Source organism: Hippocampus guttulatus, chromosome 18, assembly GCF_054856545.1.
Source record: "Hippocampus guttulatus isolate MCC_2025c chromosome 18, RoL_Hgut_1.0, whole genome shotgun sequence".
Classification (NCBI taxonomy): domain Eukaryota; kingdom Metazoa; phylum Chordata; class Actinopteri; order Syngnathiformes; family Syngnathidae; genus Hippocampus; species Hippocampus guttulatus.
Genome location: NC_141278.1, coordinates 3,257,990 through 3,279,081, shown reverse-complemented (window position 1 = coordinate 3,279,081; position 21,092 = coordinate 3,257,990). Strand labels below are relative to the sequence as shown.

The window sequence follows — 21,092 nt, the reverse complement described above, 5'->3', positions numbered from 1 at the left end:
AGCCACTGCAGTCACGGGTCTAACAATGGAATGAAAAAAAAATTCTCAACTTTGTGATGAATGGTGGCATTATGGAAAAAAAGTAACCTAAGTCATGAAGTAATGCTACTAGACTAAAGTTATAAATTGAAGAAGCAACTAATCCAATATTATGGCTTAAGGAGAGAGAACACTAAGGATTACGATACCAGTCATAATTTTTGCATATGGGTAATATCATACGTGGCGAAATCCAATCAGCTAGTGACGAAATTTTATGAGAGACAATCAGAAAATAAGTGGGTCTTCAATTTTCAGACAAAAAGGCAATTTGTCCAACAAAGATGTCAGCAAGTGTTGGCGTTTCCAAGAATAAATATTAGAATACAATCACAATGATGTACAGAAGTTGGAAGGCTACGAAGAACAAAGTCACAATGTCATAAAGCAAAATGTTGTTCCTGTGTAAAACAAGCTAGCAAAATACAACAGAAAAGACGAGTAAATGAGCTGTCAAGCCTGAAAGTAGCTGGGGGACATAAGCGGGACATCGGTGTGAGAAGGCAGACAAGATGCTGATACGTAATTTTTTTTTTAACTCACCGTACAGTTCATATGATTCACCGCCTTGTCCATATTCATAGTAGTCATCTGAGCTGTAAGCAGACAAGAAAAAAAAAGTATCATCAGTTTTGTTCAATTGATTCTTGTCAACATTTACACAATCTTCACTTCACAGCCAACAGGCAAAATTCGTTCACGTGCACCCGAGACACTGACAGAACAATCGGTTCAGTCACAGTGGAGGCAATTCATCATAACGCTGCCACGAAGTCGACACCGGCCATCACACCTGGGCCCTCGTTGCCTGTCTGTCTGTCCGTCTGTCACGTGGGGCTTGAAGTGACAACGGGCGTCTCGCTACCTCGCAGATTAGAGGGCAGAAAGCACCTGAAACCTCAGCGCCGCGCAACCGCTCTGGGCGCGGAGGTGACAGATTGGAAGTAACGAAGAACAGTTTATTTTAAACATAGCGTGACAGCAGCGTAGGGGCTTCGGCAGCAGCGGTTGCTAAAAGGCAACAAGATTGCTCCTATTTTGTGTATTGTTTTTTCTGATGTCGTGGACAGTTTGATGCTGAACAATTCAATGAAGCGACAGAGAGGGGTGAAAGTATTTTGAAATATCGCTAGGTTTTTTTAAAATGGAAAATCGTGCTAGGGAAACAACATCTAAAGCGGACTACAAACATGCAGATGATTGTAATTTAAAGTCAACAGCCCTAAGAGCCACACTTAAGAGCCAGTGACATCAATGTTTTATTGTGGGAGGTTTTTTTTCTTTTCTACAAGACATTGAGGTCAATAGAGGACAGCGGGAAGAATCATCTTAAGAGCGCTTTGGTGGCTCAGTGACACGAGACCGCTCCGTACGGAGGCTTGTGACTTAAGCGTGGCTGAGCAGAAATTTGACGGCGCTAATAATGTGACAACAAACAACGCAGTTTAGACAAAGTGTTGGGGCGGCTTTCTGCCAAAAAGTCAGGCCAACTGCAATGTGTGTGTGTGGGGGTGGGGGGGTGGCTTCTAATCAGCCTGTGGCATGTGTGCCAATGTGAATCTTGCATTGATGTCAAGTCACTGGAAGATCAGTGGCACTACTCATTGACTGAGGGAGTTTTGAGAAGGTCAAATAAGCCACTGTGAGACTGACTTCTTTCTTTCTTTTTTTTTTTAATAAGCATCATGATATTCTAAGAATCCTTTTCTCAAAAAAATACAAACTGAGATAGAGGACACATTTTGTGTAATGATGGGCTTTCCTGTTTTCCGACTGTATCAAAAAAAAAATTCTAGCTAGAACTAACCCCAATCCAAGGTGTAGCCTGTCATCTTTTTGATCTTGATTTATTTTAAGCATCATCTTTCCTAGTCAGTTGAGCTCGAAACTGCCATGCTGCACTTAGCGCCTCTTCTCAGTCACACAAGTGCAGCTGACAGCAGGAAACCAAAACTGCACTTCAAGGTCACGATTCACCTGCACTTTACGTGATCCATTTACAAACATAATGGCGCTTGATTTTAATCGGCAATGCTAGAGAGGTATTAACTAACCATAATTTAAAGACAACGGTGTTTCTTTAAGTGCGGTTCTTGCATCACACATACCAGTGTCAGGGTGAAGGCCATCAAAGAAATCACTTTTTATTATGAGTCTAACCAAAGACATTTTTGGCATCTGATCACACCCAAAAACTCATCCACGCTCACATACTCCATGTATTAAAGCAATTCAAACTAAAACTAATAAAAGCTGAAATGAAGAATTTTTAAAAGATGCAAACAAAACCAAACCTATTCTAAAAACGAATTAAAACTGATTTAAAAAAAAAACAAGTCAAAACAAAAGAAATAGTAACTATGGGGAAAAATACCAAACTATTCTAACCCTGGTTACGACACGATCAGAAGTGGAAAAACAACCTCTGTGCCCATCTGTGATTAATTTTGTCTGCCATGCGGCACGTGGATCTTACATGCGATATGGCGCTGCCACAGGTGTAAATGAGTTTTGCCGTTCTAAATGAGGTCATATTTTGATTCGATATTCATTCGGAGAAAGTCACCGCCGCTTTGTGTCACCTCACAAAGAGTACAGCAGGTCTGTCTGGGCCAGGAGACACAAAGACAACAGCAGAGCATGTGTCTTTCATTGGGAAGGCGATTCCAGGCTTACTTTCCCTCAGGTTAAAAAAAAAAAAAAGCTTGCAGTGCATCTGTCATTTCTGTAAATGCCTCATCCTGAGCCCTGATGTTGTTGTTAGGGCGAAACAGATGAGAGTGTTAAAATTCAATGATGTAGTACACGTCCCGGGTGGACTGTGTTTTCTTATGCCGCCATTACTCTTGCCGTCCTTGGTGATGAATCTGAGGAGACCTCAGAGGGCGTTAACGGAGGCTGCAGGGGTACGAGAGAGAGGATTGGATCGTTTAAATGATGCAAGGCAGCCACCAGAGGGCAGGTTTTGCAGCTACCGCGCCACCACATTCCATTCTCCAGGTGCGCCATAATAGATTTCCATCGCTCCATTTCGGTACAGTACAATGTTCTGTGTAAGATGGTGACAACCAGATTTGTGCACCTACAACTCAGAGGTCTTCTGCATTGAAAAACAAATCAACGGTAGTTGTAAAAGCAGATGTCCAGATGGGAGACAATTAAAAGTTTGTCACCACTTGTGTAGTTTTACAATGCGAACGTTTCTCCTCTAGTCAGGTGATCCACTCTTGGGTGTTTGTGCAGCGTACCTTTGCACATTTGTCCATTTCAACACTGGCAAATTGGCCCCAAAAGCAGCCGGAGAGCAATGTTGTGCAAAAAGCCAGCGGAGCGGCGAGGGCGTCGGACAATAAAGCACAATATGGGCACTGTTTTGTTACCAGCACAAAGTGCAGCATTTTAGTGGTGAAAGGTTTCCAGATTTGCATCAGCCCCTCTTTTTCATTGGCCACTTTAAAATGGGGGAGAAAAAAGATGGCAGTCATTTTTCTCCTCCAAAAGCCGGTTTTGTTTAGTTTTTTTAAACAGGACCACATTTCCTCTGGTGACACACATCTGTGATGCCCTTTTTGCAATCACGCCTTTCATTCTCATGTGGCACCGGCTTGCAAAGGAAAGTGCTGAGTGCAAATGCCCCACACAGACCCTTCTGATTGCGGCAGCCCGGTGGTGAACAATACAAAAGAAAAGAAAACATCTGAGGCAAAAGCAGAACCATTTCCTGTTCCCAGTTTAGTTGTGAAATGAAGCTCACACACAGTCAAATGCCAAAATCTTCTTGATGGATACGCTGATTGCCCAATAGTACAGCTGATTACAAAGCTAACACTCAAGGTGACCCCGCCTCCCATGTAATCATTTTAAGAAGGCGCATAAAGTTCTTTTTTATGAGAAATACAGCCACTCATTCTTTTGATATCAGTTAAAAAAATGTAACAGCATTAAACGTCCAATATGCTTCTTTGAGCAGAGGTGTATTTTTTGAACGCCTTCCCCCAGCCACAGCTCCCCCTTCTATCTCAGATGCAGTCAAATTCCCGCTGCAGCACCTGTCACTCCTCTTGATGAGCTGTCAACTTTGAAGCAACATCAAGGCACATAGCAGCACTGCAGGTGTCTCAGTCTGACAGCTAGCGCAGCCAATTGGCTAAATTTATAGAAAGAAGGTGGGGGGAGGGGGAGACTAAACGGCTCTGTCAAAGGGGGCTGGCAAATATAGCGCAGAGCACCAAAGAATAATAAACGCATGGAGTTCGTGTTTTGGAGGAAGGTGTCCTTTCCTTTGTCACGTCTTGCTTGGGAATGTTGTAAAAAGTCTTCACAAGGTGAGGTCATTTCTGTTTAGAAAATGTTTTTGAAAAATGAATATTAGTGTCAAAGTGTATTCATGTGCACCATCCTTTTTGCAAATAGAATTTCAGAACGGTCACTCAGTTGGTTGTTAACTTTGCTGCGTGCGTCATTGCGGCCAAAAAGAGAATACTGCCATGTCACATTGTTTTTTTTTTTCCTCATCAAATTTGAGTTCAATTGGTTTACATTGCAGTGGTAAAAGAAAAAAAAAAAACAGATTCTATATAGATGCGAATGCCTTTGAGAAGGTGTCATGACAGCAATCTGTTAATGCCAAGAAAAGCGGTTTGCGTGCCTACGCGGTTCTCTTGTCTACGTCTTGTATTCAAATTTACACTTGCTTCAAAAGGGATGCAGCTGCCATTTAAAACACCGTCACCCATCTATCTGTGCACCGCCGGGCCCTTGGGATCCATCACGATCCAAAGCAAAGGTAAAGGGGAGAGTGTGCTCTGTTAAAAAAAAAGCAAAAAAAATAAAATTTAAAAAAAAAACGGCCTCTCTCAAGTGTGAAGCACAAAGTAACACATTGAGTTGAGGCCGAGCTGTGAGTATGATCGCTGGTCCGTGACCTCAAGTGTCCAGCCAGGTGCCATCTATCTATTTTTATTTATTTATTTCCAAATAGAAAGACCCACCCTTGTATTTGCGGATAAATGTAAAGAGTTTACTCGAGCGGCCGTCTTGACCTTAGCGTTGGAGTGGTACTTAAGCAGGTTTGTGATCTCCCCTGAGCTAAGCACTCTGAAGCCAAGAGAGCTTGTGTGTTTTACCAACTTGTTAGCAGGAAGCTGTGATGTCCTAAGGATGACTGTCACCGCCGCTGTGTCGCACCCCCGGGCCCTTGCTTGATTGTGTGAATGTCACTAAAATGTCTTCAGGATGTGTAAAAATAGCTTTTTATCTCATGTCACACGTGTTAAGTTGTAAACGTTGTATTGTGCTCACCACGCGGTCACCAAGCAGCTCAGCTTTGCTCGGCCGGGGAGCGAAATTTTAATCAGGAAGAAGAAACGCAGGGCAAGACTGCGGCGAAATGGATCTTTGAAAATAAGAACGGCAATCAGTCCTAACCAACTACCAAGAGTGGTCACTCATATGGCCGGCCAGGTACGAGAAATGAGCAGCTTTTGCGAAGTGAAAAGTCGAGCCCAGGTTGCTGTGTGTAGTTAAAAGGAAGCGATATTGAATCTGTGAAACTCGTCCAAAATGTATGTCAAGCACAAATCACACCCTACTGCTGAATCAAATGCACATTATGTGGGAGAAATCTAAGCCATTAAGACACTGTAAAACTGCATTTACGCATGTGGCATTACAAAAAAAATTTTTTTAACGCCTCCGTCTTCTGCTTCAAGTTCACAAGGACACTTTCTATCGGCTTGGTGGTAGAAGCCATCGGGCTAATTCGGTGCTGTTACATTTTTTAACTGGCTGTCAATTGTGTTGCTTGTTATCCATCGACAAGTATCGGAGGTGCAATAGAGGCGAAAGAGTGCCAGCTGTGACCAGAGTGTGTTAAAAGCAATTGTTGCCGCCGTGATGAAAGCTCATCTAATTATTCTGATTAGAATAAGCGGCAATGCCTGTGAACATGCACGTGACTTCTTAATGCCAATGGTGAGTTCTTTTTGAAAAGGCCGTGCAAATAAATACCCCTTAATAAAGATAGGACTCAATCTATCCTCCCACCAACTTCACCAAAACACACACAATTATTTTGTTGTCTGGTGGTAAGCATCTCTAAGTTACGAACCTTGATATGTTGAAAGGGGAGGGGGCAGGGGGTGGGGGGTCACACAATCACACTATGATCTATCCTCCACCCCAACAAAATAAACCCCAGGTGACATCAAGTTCATCCCGACAGAGCCATAAAGGAAAGCATCGACCAGCTTGCTCATGAAGGAGAAATATGGCAACTTCCTCACCCCTCAAGCTGTTGCCAATACAATCCAATTGTGGACATTCTAAGTGGGCCAACAGTCATTATTTCTGTAAAAAAAAAAAATGGTGCTGGCAGACATGCATTGTTGCACACTGTTAAAATACTGCAGGACACAAAGCAAAAGCCTTTTGACCTAGCGCGGCATGGGAAGAGCGATCGCTCCCTGGATACAAAGAAATCAATATTCTGCATTTATGTGGAGGGCCCTTTTGTTAAATGGACAAACATCCCCTTATGAGTGTTTACAATGAATGCAGTTGCCACAAATTACAAAAAAAAAAAAAAAAAAAAGAACTGTGTGACCCATCTTAAAAGCTGACTGTTTAACTCATTCAGTACCAGCCAATTCTGGACCAAGTCTGAAAAGACGTTTAAAAACGTCTTTGGGAGTGAATGAGTTAAATGGAATTTCGCGATCACCTTTTTAAAAAAATGCCAAAGTCAAGCTGGGAAACAAAAACCTCATTAAGACCAAGATCATCGGAGCGTGACCGCCGCCGATTCGCTCACGCTCAACAATTGGATTGTAAATCAAGTTCAACACTGGCGGATATTTGCAAAATTCAAACATAACTAGTTAATTTACTCTCTGATGAGCTCGACTTGAAGACGACGAAACGCTCCGGGAATGTTTGGTGAGTCAGGGGGAAGAACAGAACTTACTTCTGCCCTTGGTTGGTGTAGTTGTTGTCGTAGGACTCGTATCCTTGGTCATCATACGCCGTTCCATAGCCGTCGTCGTAGTCCTGAAACAGAAGATTCCGACAATGACGCGACAATCCCAAAGGTAACTAAGACTTTCCGGCAGTGGTCCCCAAACATTTTTTGTGTGTCACGGAACAGTTGAATGGAGAACAAAATTAATCAACACATTACAAAATGTACCAATCAGGAACAATAAAGTACACCTGATAATGTAAACATAATAATAGTGACGTTATGATCCTACGGCGCGAGCGTCATTGCTACTTGCAAATGGTACTGATCAAAAGACGACACGACTGATTGCCGCTTTCATCCGGTGGCTAGCGGCTCGTCATTAGTGACTAAACTGCTAATGTTTGTGTGGGCAGGCTGTTGTAAACTCTGCTCGCATTTTTTATGCTTTTCACTCGGGTGCTACTTGTTCAATTGACTCAACAGGCTTCTTGTTTTGCTTTGTTTTGTTTTTTTGACGAGATACCACGCACAGCAGCTTCCACCTCCAAGTCGCTCCGGAGAGGTCGCTAGTGGAGGAACGTCTCGTCAAAATGGTTTCATCTCCGAAAGTCACGGCTGCCCATCAGCGGTGCGTTTCACTGTTAACGTTTGGACAATTTGTTAGGCTTGCTTTTTGTGCACTGCTCCTTCTTTCATTTATCGGCGAATTCTGTTTATTTCAACTTGCGAACCAACGTTAGAAGGAAGACTCCGACTGGCTGGAGTTGCGCACATTTCCTCCACGTTTGATGGAGTAATTTCGACCGAAAGGCTTAAAAAAAGATCACGTGGCATCAAAACAGGCCAATCTGCTTCCTATGCTCGGGCCGCCAGAGCAGCGCCTGCATCCGCTTTTTATCAATTGAGTGACAGCGGGATGGAAGGACACGTGCGGCGGTCACGTCTCATCACCGCCTCAAAGCCTGAGCCTTGAACATCTGTTTGGACCGTGGCAATGTACCCCCACCCCTCATTCGCGTGGCACACGCGCAGCACCCCCTCCGCCGAGAGAAACATCAAAGCCAATCGCTGCCCCACCCGTCCTAATTCGGAATAAACGGGACTTAACGTTGCACAAAAGGTTTCGACCCCTAGCGACGTGCCTCCTCCCCCCACTGCGCACTTCTCAGCTAATTCCATCGCCGTCTGATTTGCATGCATGAAATTAATGTCGGGAAGATTTAGCCCCACAAGAAATGCTCATCACATCCACTTTATTATGAAGGTACTAATGCCTGATTAAAAGTGCACTTTTTTTTTTCTCAAAATGACAGAGTTCAAATGGAGTCTTATATCGTTCAGTCTCCAAATGGAGTCTTATATGATTCAGTCTCCTGGAAAAAAAACTGTGAGGTATTGTATGACCGAGATGTACAAAGTTCTTCAATCTGTGTTCAGTACGTATAAGCTTAGTAGGCAATGGAATGAGAGTTTGATTCAAATATGGGGCACCACGGGTGTCCGTTGGGTCCCGGGCATAAACTCAATTTGGGTATTAAACTATGAAGTTTTATTCATAGTTTCTTTATTTATTTTCTTTATTTTAAATAAACTGATTGGTTATTGATCCGCCCAACTCTCACTAAAGCCAGCTGGGATATGAACCTACATCCCAGTTTACTGTCAAAAGGCGATAAGGCAAATAGTTGAGCATAAATGGCCCCCAGGCCATTGTTTGGAAGCCCCCTGATACAGAGTAGATTTCTCCCAACATGCATGTTTGTGTACAATTTGCTATTGAAATTCTGGCAGGAAGGCATTTGTTCTAAAACAGTCAAATGTTTATTATGCGACTCGCCGCATGTAACGAGATGTTTTAATTGAAATGCGGATGAGACACACAAACGTGTGACAAGCTATCACGTGAATAAAAGCAAATTGCATTCGCATTATTGCCCGACAAATTGCCCGGCCACTCCAGTCCTTGCTCCCTGCACAAAGTGAACAAAACACAACCTCGATATGAAATCACAATTGCATCCAGTAAGTGAGTGGCTTATCTCACAGAAAGCGCAGCTTTCCCTCAGTCACTCTCACAGACAGACTGCTGAAATAAACAAGGTAAAATGTCAGAAATGTCAGCTTGAGAAGAAATTTTTTGGGGTTTAAAAAAAACTGAGCAGTGTTTATTTTTATTGTTATAAAGTTATACCTATTATCCAACTCTAAATCTAGGCTGGGGAAAAAAAAGTGTTGTCATAAATATTGAATGAGCAGCGACACAAAAAGTAAAACCATGTAGCACGGCGGTGAAAACACAGTCTTAGCTGTCAAATAAAATAACTCCGGTGCTTGTATACAGTCAAAGGGTGCGCTGGATAACAGTCGGCTGTCACGTGCGGAAAAAGCATCCAGGAAAAAAAAAAATCCCCACAATGAGGACAGAATAACAGCCGTCCGTTTGAATACGGCGCACGCAGGCGGTTGCTGTCATTTGCCATGGGAAAATGGTCGCAAAAAACAGAACAATACGCAGCTGCTTCGACTTCAGAGAAATATTTACATTTGCACTCGGCTCTCAAGAGGAAATACGGAGCTTTGATACAAAATTCATGCATGATCCAGATACTATAGTTCTCCATACGGCCATTTGATCATAAATTAATGAGCTTATTGTTTTGTTTTTTGTTTTTCATTTGAGCTTGAACCTGGTGAGAATGTCGATGCAAGAATAATAAAACCCAAGTTCGCAAACCTCCAAATGAGTTACTGTACATCTGAAATCAAGTAAATTGGACTATTCGATGTGTTCTCATGAGAATTGAGTTGGAAAACCCTGCACCGTTTTCATAATATATTCAAACTGGACTATTTCCCAACAACAATGTGTCACACTGTGTTTGCATATAGCTTTGTGCATAATTCCAAGTTCCACCACTCAAATATGTCCGTTTTCTACTAATTGCTGTGCTAACGGCCACAAAATTCCTGAGAGAACACGCTTGACGGCGAATTGGTTTATCATGGCTTTGTTTTACATTCCGCACTGCCAAATAGTGGTTAAACAATGGACTTGAGTCTTTATTATGGCTTTAATTGCATCCCCATTGAGTTCGTACAAGTGCTTTGAGGCGCTTTAAGGTGAAATCTGAGTGTGGACTCGACTCACTGGATGGTTCTGGAGGATTTTAATCAAAGCATATTTCAAGTGGGTCAATGTGCACAAAACAGCACTTACAACAGGGGTAGGTGTGACCTATTTCAGCGTCGGTTTCTATAAAATGTTGGTCCTCTCATAAATCTGGAAATAACGGGTACGAACTGGATAGCGAATTCTCGGATGCCCACCCCTGCCACCAAACATGGCAATATTGTTTATATTACAAAAATAAAGATGGGGCAACAGCCGGGGACAAAGCGCAAGCATTTTAATTTTAGTTGTTGAGATTTTTATGACGAATGAATCATCTCTTTTGACAGGCCTCAATATGGCTGAAAATTGGCCAGTGCTTGCAAGCACTGTGGAAAGTATCCTGGTGGAAATGTACAGTGGATGTAACGCAACCCTGTAAAAGCCGTGAAAAATTATCCTACCACGAAAAAAAAAAAAGTTCCTAGTATTGCGCATGAAATTGAATCATATGTCGGCCATCTTGCAGTGAGGCAGCCATTTTGGGTGAGTTCCGTGGCTCTCTGACAGACCGCCTCTAGGAAATTCCCCAAAATGGCAGTACTGTGTTAACGTTTCAAACACCAAATAGAATATTTGAGAATGTAAAAAGACAAACAGTCGAATTTCTCCAAATATCAAAACGTAGTCCAACCTACTCAGTCAAAGAGTTGCTACCGTACTTCTCCGCTGTTCAATTCGTGAAGTACCGAAAATGAGCTGATGTTCGAGATGCTAGTTCGCCACGCCAGCTGCCCCGGTCCGATCATCAATTGTCGACACGTTCATTCTAGTTGCAAACATTCATTTCAAGACAGTTGTTATATTGACATGACCATGAATGTGGACGGAGTGAGGTGCGGCGCTTTCGTAAATATGTACTGGACATGTTACCGCTTCGAGTAGCTGCTGTTCTTAAGCATTCCGCTTGTTAGTATTCCGCTCTCTCTCCTGAACTCGGCACTGTCAGTTCAAACAGTTCCCTGGATGATGCACTCCATTTGTATAACCTTGTACTGAGGAGCATATTAACCTTTAACGGTGTTATTGCCATTTATTAGAGCCCCCCCTTCCCTTTACAAGCGAGAGCTTGTCGACTGATAAATCACCTTGTCGGCGGATTCTTTTCTTCGGCGTCAAACGTGTGGAAAATTGTTGGAAATAAGACGGCGGGAATACAGCGAGTGAAGCGATTGAGATATCTGATATCCCCCCCCTTTTACTCGAAAATATCTTGGCGAGCACAATAATGCAACACGCCTGCAACACTGCTGTGCCCCCCCCCCCCCGAACACGAGACAGGATTAGTGTGACAGTGTTGGGGGAGTGTTGGGGAGGTTATTGGATGGGGCAGAGCCGGCAAAAGGGAGGCAGATAGCGCTCCCTAAGTGACTCTTTCATTTGTATGCCAGAGGACGGCTGAGAGGCGTGTTGTTAAAAGATAAGGGGCGGCCTCTGAGGCCACGAAAGACGAACAGAGGGCTCGCTTCTCTGTGTTCCTACAGCGCTATCACTGCTGCTCCACTGTGCTCCACAACAACACCGCAGCAGATAGGGCGACATCGATACGCTCCCTGCGCAAGCCTCGACTTCATTTGGGAAAATCAACCCATTTCTTCAAACGGTGACCAGGGCTGTTTGTTTACCCCATTGCAAGAGAGCACCGGGCGTCTCTCCGGGGCTAAGGTGATTAAAGGAAGACTTGTTCTTTGTACAAACGCAAATGACATTTTTCACATTGGACTGCCGACGCTTCAATCTTCAATTGCCACCATAAAAATGGATGAATAAATAAACCAAGATAACTTTGTCAAAACCGACAGTTACAGCTCAATTGAAAAAACAAAATTACACCCTGTGAGGAGAAGTCAAAATAAACAACCGAGGTAATATGCTCGCACGACCCTGCACGCCTTTTGTAACTGGGGATGGGGATGTTCAAATTCAACTCATCAATTTCCAACTCCTGTTCACTCACCACCACTGAAAGTACGTCGAAAATAAAGATCAGATCTTCTCATAGGCTTCACCTAAGCATTTCATTTCTCACTTCATGAGCAACGACAGCGCACAAGCCTGTGATTGCTCGGGACAGGGTGTCCATTAGCGGGGGGCCGGTAGTTGTGGAATTACGGTAGTTCAACACCAGCCCATGTAGTGCTCTGTCAAGAGCCACACATGATACATATGACTCTCTTCGGACTTAACTGTATTCACGTTTCACATCTCTGTAAGCAAAACTGATTTTGTGACAAATGACTCGGACCTCTCTCAGATTGCTCTCTTTTTATAGTCTCGGTTTAGTCGCACCCGAATCAAAATTCACATCTTCCCCGCGCTTCACAGCAAGCGCGGGCCATTAATGAAACAGCCTTGCAGAAATCCCCACGCATTGAAAAGAGGAAATGGAATAGCGCTGCCTCTGCTTCACCTCCAGGCCGCGGTACATCCGGGACGGGCCACCGGCCCATCAATTACACCCATACGGCCCACCATTCGATTTGCACACCTACACTGGGAGGCATTTTAGATCAAAATGTGACGCCTGGCTCACGCTGACCAGCGGATGACCTTCGTGCTGCAGCAGTGGATCGGAAAGAGAAAATGCAGAGGAGTTTCACCCATCATCCGCCCACCGACGTGTCCATCACTCGCTGCAATAATCCATCTGGATGAGCATATATTTGCCAATACCTTGACTTGTACGTGTACATGCACCCCACTCACTCATCCATCCGTCCAACAGTCCATCCATTCCGCTGAATACCCAGCTGGGCATCATTTACAATCGCCATCCATTCAGGATACAGTCAATGAGAATGAGGAAATGAAAGCAAGAAGGTGAAAAAAAAGGAGTAAGCCTATAAATGGAGAAAGGGGAACAGTTGAACAGGATGCAATTAACACTGCTTGGCTCCCTCGACAGGGCTGAACATGTCCAGCTTGGCCTGGGGGACATGAGGAAAATACTTTTTTTTTTTCTTGTGTACATGAATGTGAATTGGAATTGGAATTGGAATTGAATAAGCCACACCAAATACACATGAACGGCAAGTGTCCTGGTCTTAGCATCCAAAGAGCTTCATGACCACAATCAAGTTTCGATAATATGTTAACGTTTCTATTTATTTCTACACACTGGTAGGACAACGACATGTAGGCAAAACTGTGTACTTGTTTACATCTGTGTGCTACTATTAGATAAGCGCTCAATGTTAACTAGTAGAATTTTATAAAGCCATCGCACCGCACTAGTGGATTGATTAGGGCATGCTCGTAGAATAAGAATAACTGCTTTGCATAGTAAGCAAAACATTTTTTTAAAAATCCACCGATGCCATTATTTCGGCAAACTAGTAGTATCATTTTGGCAGACTAGTTGAACAACTACATGTTACTCATGAGGTACTCAGAATGCTTTCGATTTTAGCAAGATTTTTAGGTGGGGTGGGGGGGGGGGGGTAAAGGGACACGCGAAAACTGTTTTGAATTCAGAAACGAATGCCTAGTGTGTCTTCTCCAATAAAAAAAGAACAGCTGGAGCATGTTTTACAAGTTCGGGAATAAATGCATGTTTAAACCGGAGGCGAAGCGGCAACATCACTTTGTCATGTCACTGATGACTACAAAAGGGGTTTGTCAGCACCTGATGGCAAACACTTGGCTTGCGACGGTGATGTATTCGGATAACACGGAGCAACTGCGTCTAATTTGCCGCGATGTGCTTAGATTTATCATCTGGCAGATGCCGGGATCCTTTTTTTTTTTTTTTTCCCCCTGTCCCCTACCGGATACACAGGTGCCAGTGTCGTGGGTTGTAGTTTACAACGGAGACAATGATGGGAAACAGCTGGTGCGGGAGTCATTCCCTCGACCTCCACGCATTTGAATTGCAACCCGCTGAATAAAGCTGTCACATGTGCTTAGGCACGGGCCGCTGCGGTAATAACGCAAGTCGGGCCACCTCCGCTCTTCCGTTTCTTAACATTGGGATGTTGAGGCAGGAGCTGCTGGCCCCATCCGGCTTGACAAAGTGGCACAAGATGTGTCCACAAATGTGCCGAAGCCATCACTTAATCTCTTGTAGATTTAGATATCGTACCCACATCTCTTTTTTGACTTCACAGGCAAAAAAAAAAAAAAAAAAAAAGAAAAAGAAGAAGATATACCCCATACACCATCCATTCATCCATTTATTTCTCATACTGCTTCTCCTGTTAAGGGTGACAAGGAACTGGAGCACATCCCAGCTGACTTTGGGGAAAAAAACGGACTATAGCGTGGACTGGTCATGATTAAATCAGGAAAAGAGGAGACTGATCGATATATCACTTACATATTCGTCATAAGTGTCCTGGACGATGGGTGGAACCGGTCGATATGCAGTTGCCGGGGGGGCTCCTCTGGCCCGTTGCACCCCCCTCCCTCTTGCAGATGCTGTGCGGCTGGGCGGAGCTCCTCTGGGCGCCGCTCCCCTGGGCATGGCCGCGTGCAAAGGCGGCACTCCTCCTCGACTCCTGACAGGGCACACAGACGCAAGCTTGGGCCAAAAGTGCCTAAAACCACGAGTCAAGTTGATGCAGGAAGCAGCACGTGATAAACTATTTGAGGTAGATTATACACGTGTGCGCTGTGTCAACGTCTCGCCAAAGCATTTCAGGATACCGTTACACTCATAGTATCGTATATCATCAATAATATATGATGTCAACTGCAATCACGCTCATTATGACGAGCTGCCTGCATTTATTGTCTGAAAGGAAGCTGCCTTCCACACCGGTACATTTCGTCTTTACGAAACGTACATTACGCCTCTGTTAGTAGTACAAACACGCAAGCATGCCATTGAGTGGGAAAATACCGTACGAGGCCCTGAGATTTGGACCTGGACAGTCTTTCTGACTCCCACAGAGCTGACACAAAACGCTGCAGTTTTCTATGTATGAAGTCAAAGGTTGGCCAAGCTTGCGGTTTGTTAAAGGTGTCAACGCTTTTATCGGCTAAATAGTCTCTAAGGGCAGTTAAATGATGTGTAGCAATAGAAAACCCCCCCCCACAAAAGGTGGCTCTGAGTGTCATTTGCTTTCTATCGTTTTCATTCCGTGTGCGCGGCGCATCGGTGCAACCTGGGATTCTTAAGACGATCACGGACAGTGGTGGATGTTTACTTGAAAGGAACGAGAACAGGCTGATGCTGAGTCGGTCAAAGAGTTAGGTCGAGGGGCAAGGTTTTTTCCGAACATTTTTTTTTTTTAATCCTTGAATTCAAAGCAAAAAGAAACTCACAAATCTTAGTGAAGAAAACTGCACTCAACCTCTCTCAATACATTGGATTTGAAACCAATCTTGCATGGAAGGCACTAATCGCGTTATATCTAAAGTCAGAGCAACATATCAATAACCTGGGTGTCCTTGATTAACAGATTCTATTATAAGGCGTGTTGCTTTTCTTTTATAGCAAATATAAACAAATACACACTTGTGTGTGTGGAGGGTTGTTCTTCAAAGCGCTAAAAAAAAAAAAAAAAAACATTTGGAATGGCCACCAGTATTTTTATTTTTGTGATGTCTCATAGGAAGCAAGACTCTGGAAGCTCAGAGGGATGGCGATGATGAAAGCAGGCCCCTCACTCGCAAATAAAGACTTTTATGCTCATATATTCATTGTAAAAGTCCAAGTGCTTATAAGATTAAAAAAAAAAAAAGCACCACATTTCAGAAGACACCTTGTTGATCCATTCCTTATTTGACCTTGTATGTAATTCGTCGAGAAGCCACTTCAACGCTGCATGCATTCAAATCATCATGTTTGTCTTAAATAACACCCAAGAAAACAATTAAATAATGCTATAAGATATCTTCACGGAAAACACACCGTCTTAGAATCCGCTGCCCTTTAAAAATCGCTACAAAAACACAATGGTGTCTCATACTGATCCCGAGTTGTTTGCAAAAAAATGACTTCCTGTACTGGATAGCAGAATTAGACGCGTGCTTGCAGCTCTAAAATGACACTAACGACCGTGAAAATGCGAGCAGGATCCGACGTGGCCACCAATTAGAGGAAAATGCCGTCTCAGTGGCTTCTCAACATGAAACGGATGCAAGTGCGCAAACACACGTGCGCAGAAGATGAAGCACGTTACCTGGGAGGTCCTGGCACAGGTGTCCCTCTTGCACGGGTGGCTGACTTGCCCCTTACCGCTGGCACCTTGGCATCTTCCGAGCCTCCATTCAGGTACGTGAGCTCCTGCAACTGGGCCTGTCTGATTTCATCGTTGTAATCCTGCATGCGCACGCACACATCGCATAGTTAAAAAAAATAAAATGAAAAAAACCTCTTGTGCGTGCACACACACACTTTCAATTAAACTGTATTCAATTACAGATTTTATCTCCGGGGCTACATCACCAGGAAGAATTAATTAATAAACCGGTACTTGCTGCTGTTCATCAGACGGTATATATCTTGAAAAAAAAAACACACACACACACATCCAATTGCTTTTTCATGCAACTATACCACTACATTGGAATACATCTGCAAAAGCATTTAAATGTGTTTCGACACGAGTCTTATGTGTCACTGTGTTCCATGGGGACAGAGGGGGAAAAAAAAAGGCACCAGTGAGGTGGTGTTGGCCGGCTGGTTGGGTTGGGCTGCAGATAATTAATGAGATGTAAATCAGTATTGCTGAGAGCATTGCAGAGATCATCTATAATAAATGGCAGGAGAGTAAATAAACTCGGTGCGGCATGCTGCTTCCGACAACGATATGGGGGTAGGAGCACTCCAATGTGTATGTATGTGATAAAAAAAAGGTCATTGTCCCATTGAGGACATTTTCCATGTTGAGAATGTGTGTGTGTGTGTGCGTGTGCGTGTGTATGCCCCATACTGGTATGAGAAACTTCTTGATCTCCTCTAAGGCGTGACCCATCCTGGCATAAGCCTCAGCCGGCGGGGCAAACACCTCGATGAGGACGTGCAGGTCTTCGTTGAGGTGCTGGTATTTGGCCTCGCCACTCTGGCGTAGCTCTTCTTCCTGACGAGGCGAAAACATTGGAGTTAAATGGGATGCCAGTTAGCTGTCAGCTTGCGCGATTGGCCCAGATTCCCATGACGGGAAGAGAGTGATGCTTTACTGGAGGAGATATGTCTGGGGGTGGAGGGGGGGGGGGGGCACTAGTAAACAGGCATCCTTAAAATTATTTGGACTGCAGCCGTCAGTCACCACTGATCGGTTTTGTCCCGTCACAGATGCCACTTCCTCAAATGAGACTTTGGCACCCTTCGATATTTCAACGATAAATTCAAGCTAAAATGGCACGCTCAAGGTTTTCCCTCGTCTGTTAAAAAAAGTTTGTCTCACGTCACTTTTACTTCCACCCGATTTTCCCCAGCTTGAGACAAAAAATGCTTTAAGGGGAAGAATTACGTGCGTTTTAACCCCCTCACGTGTTTATTTTTCATGATCCGTCACCTCTGAAGTTAAAAAAGCTACAATGTTGAAATGGGTTTTAGCACAAACAAAAAAAAAAGAGAGAGAGAGCAGCCACACCTCGCTCAAAACCACGATGAGAAACGATAGCATGTAAACAACGGCAGGCTGCGGACCACTTAGGCCCACACAGAAGCAGGCCAGGATCATCATGATGGCAAGAAATAGGACGACAAAAGCCCCAAATGTCTCCGATAACATCACATGAAGAAACAACAGGTTCAGTGTCCCACTTTCTCCCTTTTCCACCAAAAGAGTCTTCTCCGGGGCTTTCCGATAGGCGCTGCTTCTTTTTCCCTTCTCCCGCCTCAGCACCAGGCGAGCCACTATCTGATGTCATCTAATTATAAATAACCTTCTTTTAAGAGCGCCAGTGGTATGTTAATGAGATGTTAATTTTCTCCATAAATCTGGGCTTTTACCGAGCCGCCGGTGTCGAGTGTGTAAGCAAGAATGTGAGGAGAGACGCAGATCTGGCCCTGCTTTTCCCTTTCATGTGTAGGGATATTTACATTGGGCGGGAAAAAAAGAAAAAAAAAAGCTTGGGAAAACAATCATGATTGTCTTAAAAAAACGACTCATTGTAATGATACCATGAGTCATTTCAGCACATCTGCTTTAAAATTCAAAGCGGCTGTGGCGAAACTATACAGCCTGCGACAGACCTGAAATTGTAAAAACGGATAAACCCTCACAGCAACTGTTTCAAAAAAAAAAAACAAGAAAACAAAAGCTCGTAAGACGCGACCGCCGACGAAAACATCTTCTTCAACTCAGCACCTTGCATTTAATACGCGACTCTTAGAACGTGTTGGAAAGCACACCGGGTGCGGTATCTCAATCTACATGGTTGAACGCATCATCTGCATATGGAGGCCATGTTATCAGCGCTGATAAAGATGATCCAGCCGTGTAAGACAGCAGCTAAGCGGCCCTCTGCGACAGATTACGGTTGTCTGCTTCTTACATCTATCTGCGGTATCTGCCTTCTTTGTGCAATCCCCTCCGCCCCGCCCCGATATATCTTCTTCGAAAAATAGCGGTTCACTCTGGAAACAAGCAGGGTGGACGCTGGAGCTTCTGCAGACGGGGCTTTGAAAGGGAAGGAATAACTGAGCTAAATCCCCTTTCAAATTAAATATTAAAAGAAAGGAGTCGGGTGAGCAATCCTGGCCAATCGACAGCATCAGACTGACGCCGGGAAGTAAAATGTAGTCATTTCTTGACTAAAAGGAATGACAGGGAAAGAATGAAAAGGAAGGCAGGATAACAGCTTCCAAATCGGTTGGATGACAAACACTTGCATTAGGCCAATTTGCCACAGCATCACGTTTTCCGTATGGCAAAAAGCTAAAGCGCGACATGGTTTGACTACAAAAGAGCAACGGAGAGAACGGGCCAAGAGGCTTGAATGATGATTTTAGCCGCCTTCTCGAGTGCTATAGTTTGAATTTGTCACGCGTCAGTTGAGAGGATGCTACTGGCTTGGCTAAAAAGACAAAACACAAACCAATGACATAAAAAATATATACTGTATATAAATAAAAATAGAGCACATGTGAATGCATCGAAACAAACCGAAAATGTGCTAAATGGAAGGCGTGCAACTCATAATTCTGACTGGTGGTGGTAGAGCAAAGAAGGCATTTTTTTAAACGAAAATAGCAGCTTGTTTGTATGTCCAAATGATTTCTTTTCATTGTATAACTCACTATACAGTGTCAACTTAACCGGCATGCCACCAAGATGTTTTGAGTTTGAGGCAAATCACGAATTCAACTAAATTGTGCATAGTCCGAACATTCTGATTCTGCAAAACATCTATTTGCGTCAACAAGGTAAAGCAATACATTATCTGTTGCGATGACAACGTGCACCATTTCATCTTTTCTGCTCTTGGTTTCATCATCTGTGGCGGGAATAGAAGCTGCAATTGCTCGGTTAACCTCCTGCGTGCATGTGCTCCATCGCAAACCAATTCTTCCGGCTTAAAAGCCTGCATGCCAACACTCCAAGTCGTCTTTCTTTGGATGCCGGGGAGTCTAATACGTTTGGTAAGCACTATATATGATGCTATTATTCTCCAAAGAAACACCAAAAAGTCCACATAAAAAGACGAGGACAAAAGGGATACACCCTGACAATTAAAACAAGAATTCAATCGCACTGGGCTCGCCGTAAGCGAAGCATAGTAAATTAATTTTACGGTCTACGTGGGGGATTGTGAGAGAAAGTCCCAGGGAAGAAAATGGATGAGTTAATTATGGCGTGAACAAGAGGGAGGGGGTGGGCAGCACAGATGCCTCTACATCATGGCGCCTTGACAACGGCAGGACAGCTGAGGTGCCATAACGAGGCGGCCCAACTCGGGGTCCCGACAGCTCGGCGCCTTTCAAACACCTCTGCACTGACGTTATTGTCAACAAGAGTGGCAAATATTCGGGTAATTATCCCGCCGCTTTACAGTGTCTGAGGGAAACAAGAGAGCGACGCACTCTTATCTTCCCGACGCACTGCCGGATCTCGTGACTCGTGCAATGGCATTTCCGTCCACCGCGGCGATGCAACTTCCCCACCCAAAGTGCAGCCTCGGAGGCAATGTTTTACCGGCATAGAAATATAATTATATACATAGAAGCAAGCATCGGAGCGTGGCTGGGAGAGTCTGTGGGAAGGAGGCGGCTGTATTTTTACTCCCGCTTGAAAGAGCCATCGGGCGTTCTGCCCGTGCAGCGGCCTGACTTCCTGGTTCACGCTGGCAGGAATTCCAAGCCTTGAAAACTACAGCGGCACATTCTCCTTAAATCCACAGCATAAAAGTCAGCAAAAGGCTGAAGATAGGGAGCAACTCTCTCCCCCCATTAATAAAAGAGAAAAGCAGCTAGAAGCCGAGCTGCCGGGTCTTAAATCGCACAGCAGACATGTGCGGACAGGTGCAGGTGCCGAGGTCAGCGCATCTCCGTGACGGATCTCTTCCCGGACCGTCTGAGACTATATTGATCACCGGAAACAAAAAGAATGCGCTATTTAATAACAAGAGTCATTGTGGCCGACAATTCACAGACGCCGACGAGCCCGGCCGGCCAAGTCGATTTATACACCCCGCCCCCACCCGCACTAACAAAGTCCGCAATCAATTCTGATCCTTCTGAGCTGCCGCTGGCGTCAATTTATATGCTCGCTTCAGACATCCACATAATCATTGATAAATAGGGCCCTGTTAAGCGTGAATTTTGCTCCAAATTTCTCTTTTCAGAAACTAAATGAATTCTAGCGAATTAGTCTTTCTTGTCTGGCTGCCGTTGACACGAGCGCATTCTTCAGCTCCACGATGTGTTGTCTGCTTTTGTCTCGCCCCCACTGCGCGAGTGTCCACATTTTCTCACAAAAACGTTCCTTTGTCTAATTGAAATGGACTGGAGGCAGAATTAAGTGCTGCCTT

At 44.2% G+C, this 21,092-nt stretch overlaps 1 protein-coding gene across 4 annotated transcripts in view; it reads right to left on the bottom strand.

Moving 5' to 3' along the window:
* The window catches only part of khdrbs3 (KH domain containing, RNA binding, signal transduction associated 3), a 96,370-nt gene that overhangs the window by 44,416 nt on the left and 30,862 nt on the right, over window positions 1–21,092 (bottom strand). For all 4 annotated transcript variants that reach the window (XR_015103631.1, XR_015103630.1, XM_086136078.1 and 1 more), the window contains 5 exons: window positions 17,048–17,194; window positions 16,295–16,434; window positions 14,485–14,665; window positions 7,004–7,086; window positions 583–635 (listed from right to left, as the gene is read on the bottom strand). Coding sequence is in view for 2 of the 4 variants with exons in the window: in XM_086136078.1 (XP_085992204.1) it covers window positions 583–635; window positions 7,004–7,086; window positions 14,485–14,665; window positions 16,295–16,434; window positions 17,048–17,194 (604 nt within the window). In the remaining 2 variants the exon portion in view is untranslated. The remainder of the gene's footprint in view (window positions 1–582; window positions 636–7,003; window positions 7,087–14,484; window positions 14,666–16,294; window positions 16,435–17,047; window positions 17,195–21,092) is intronic.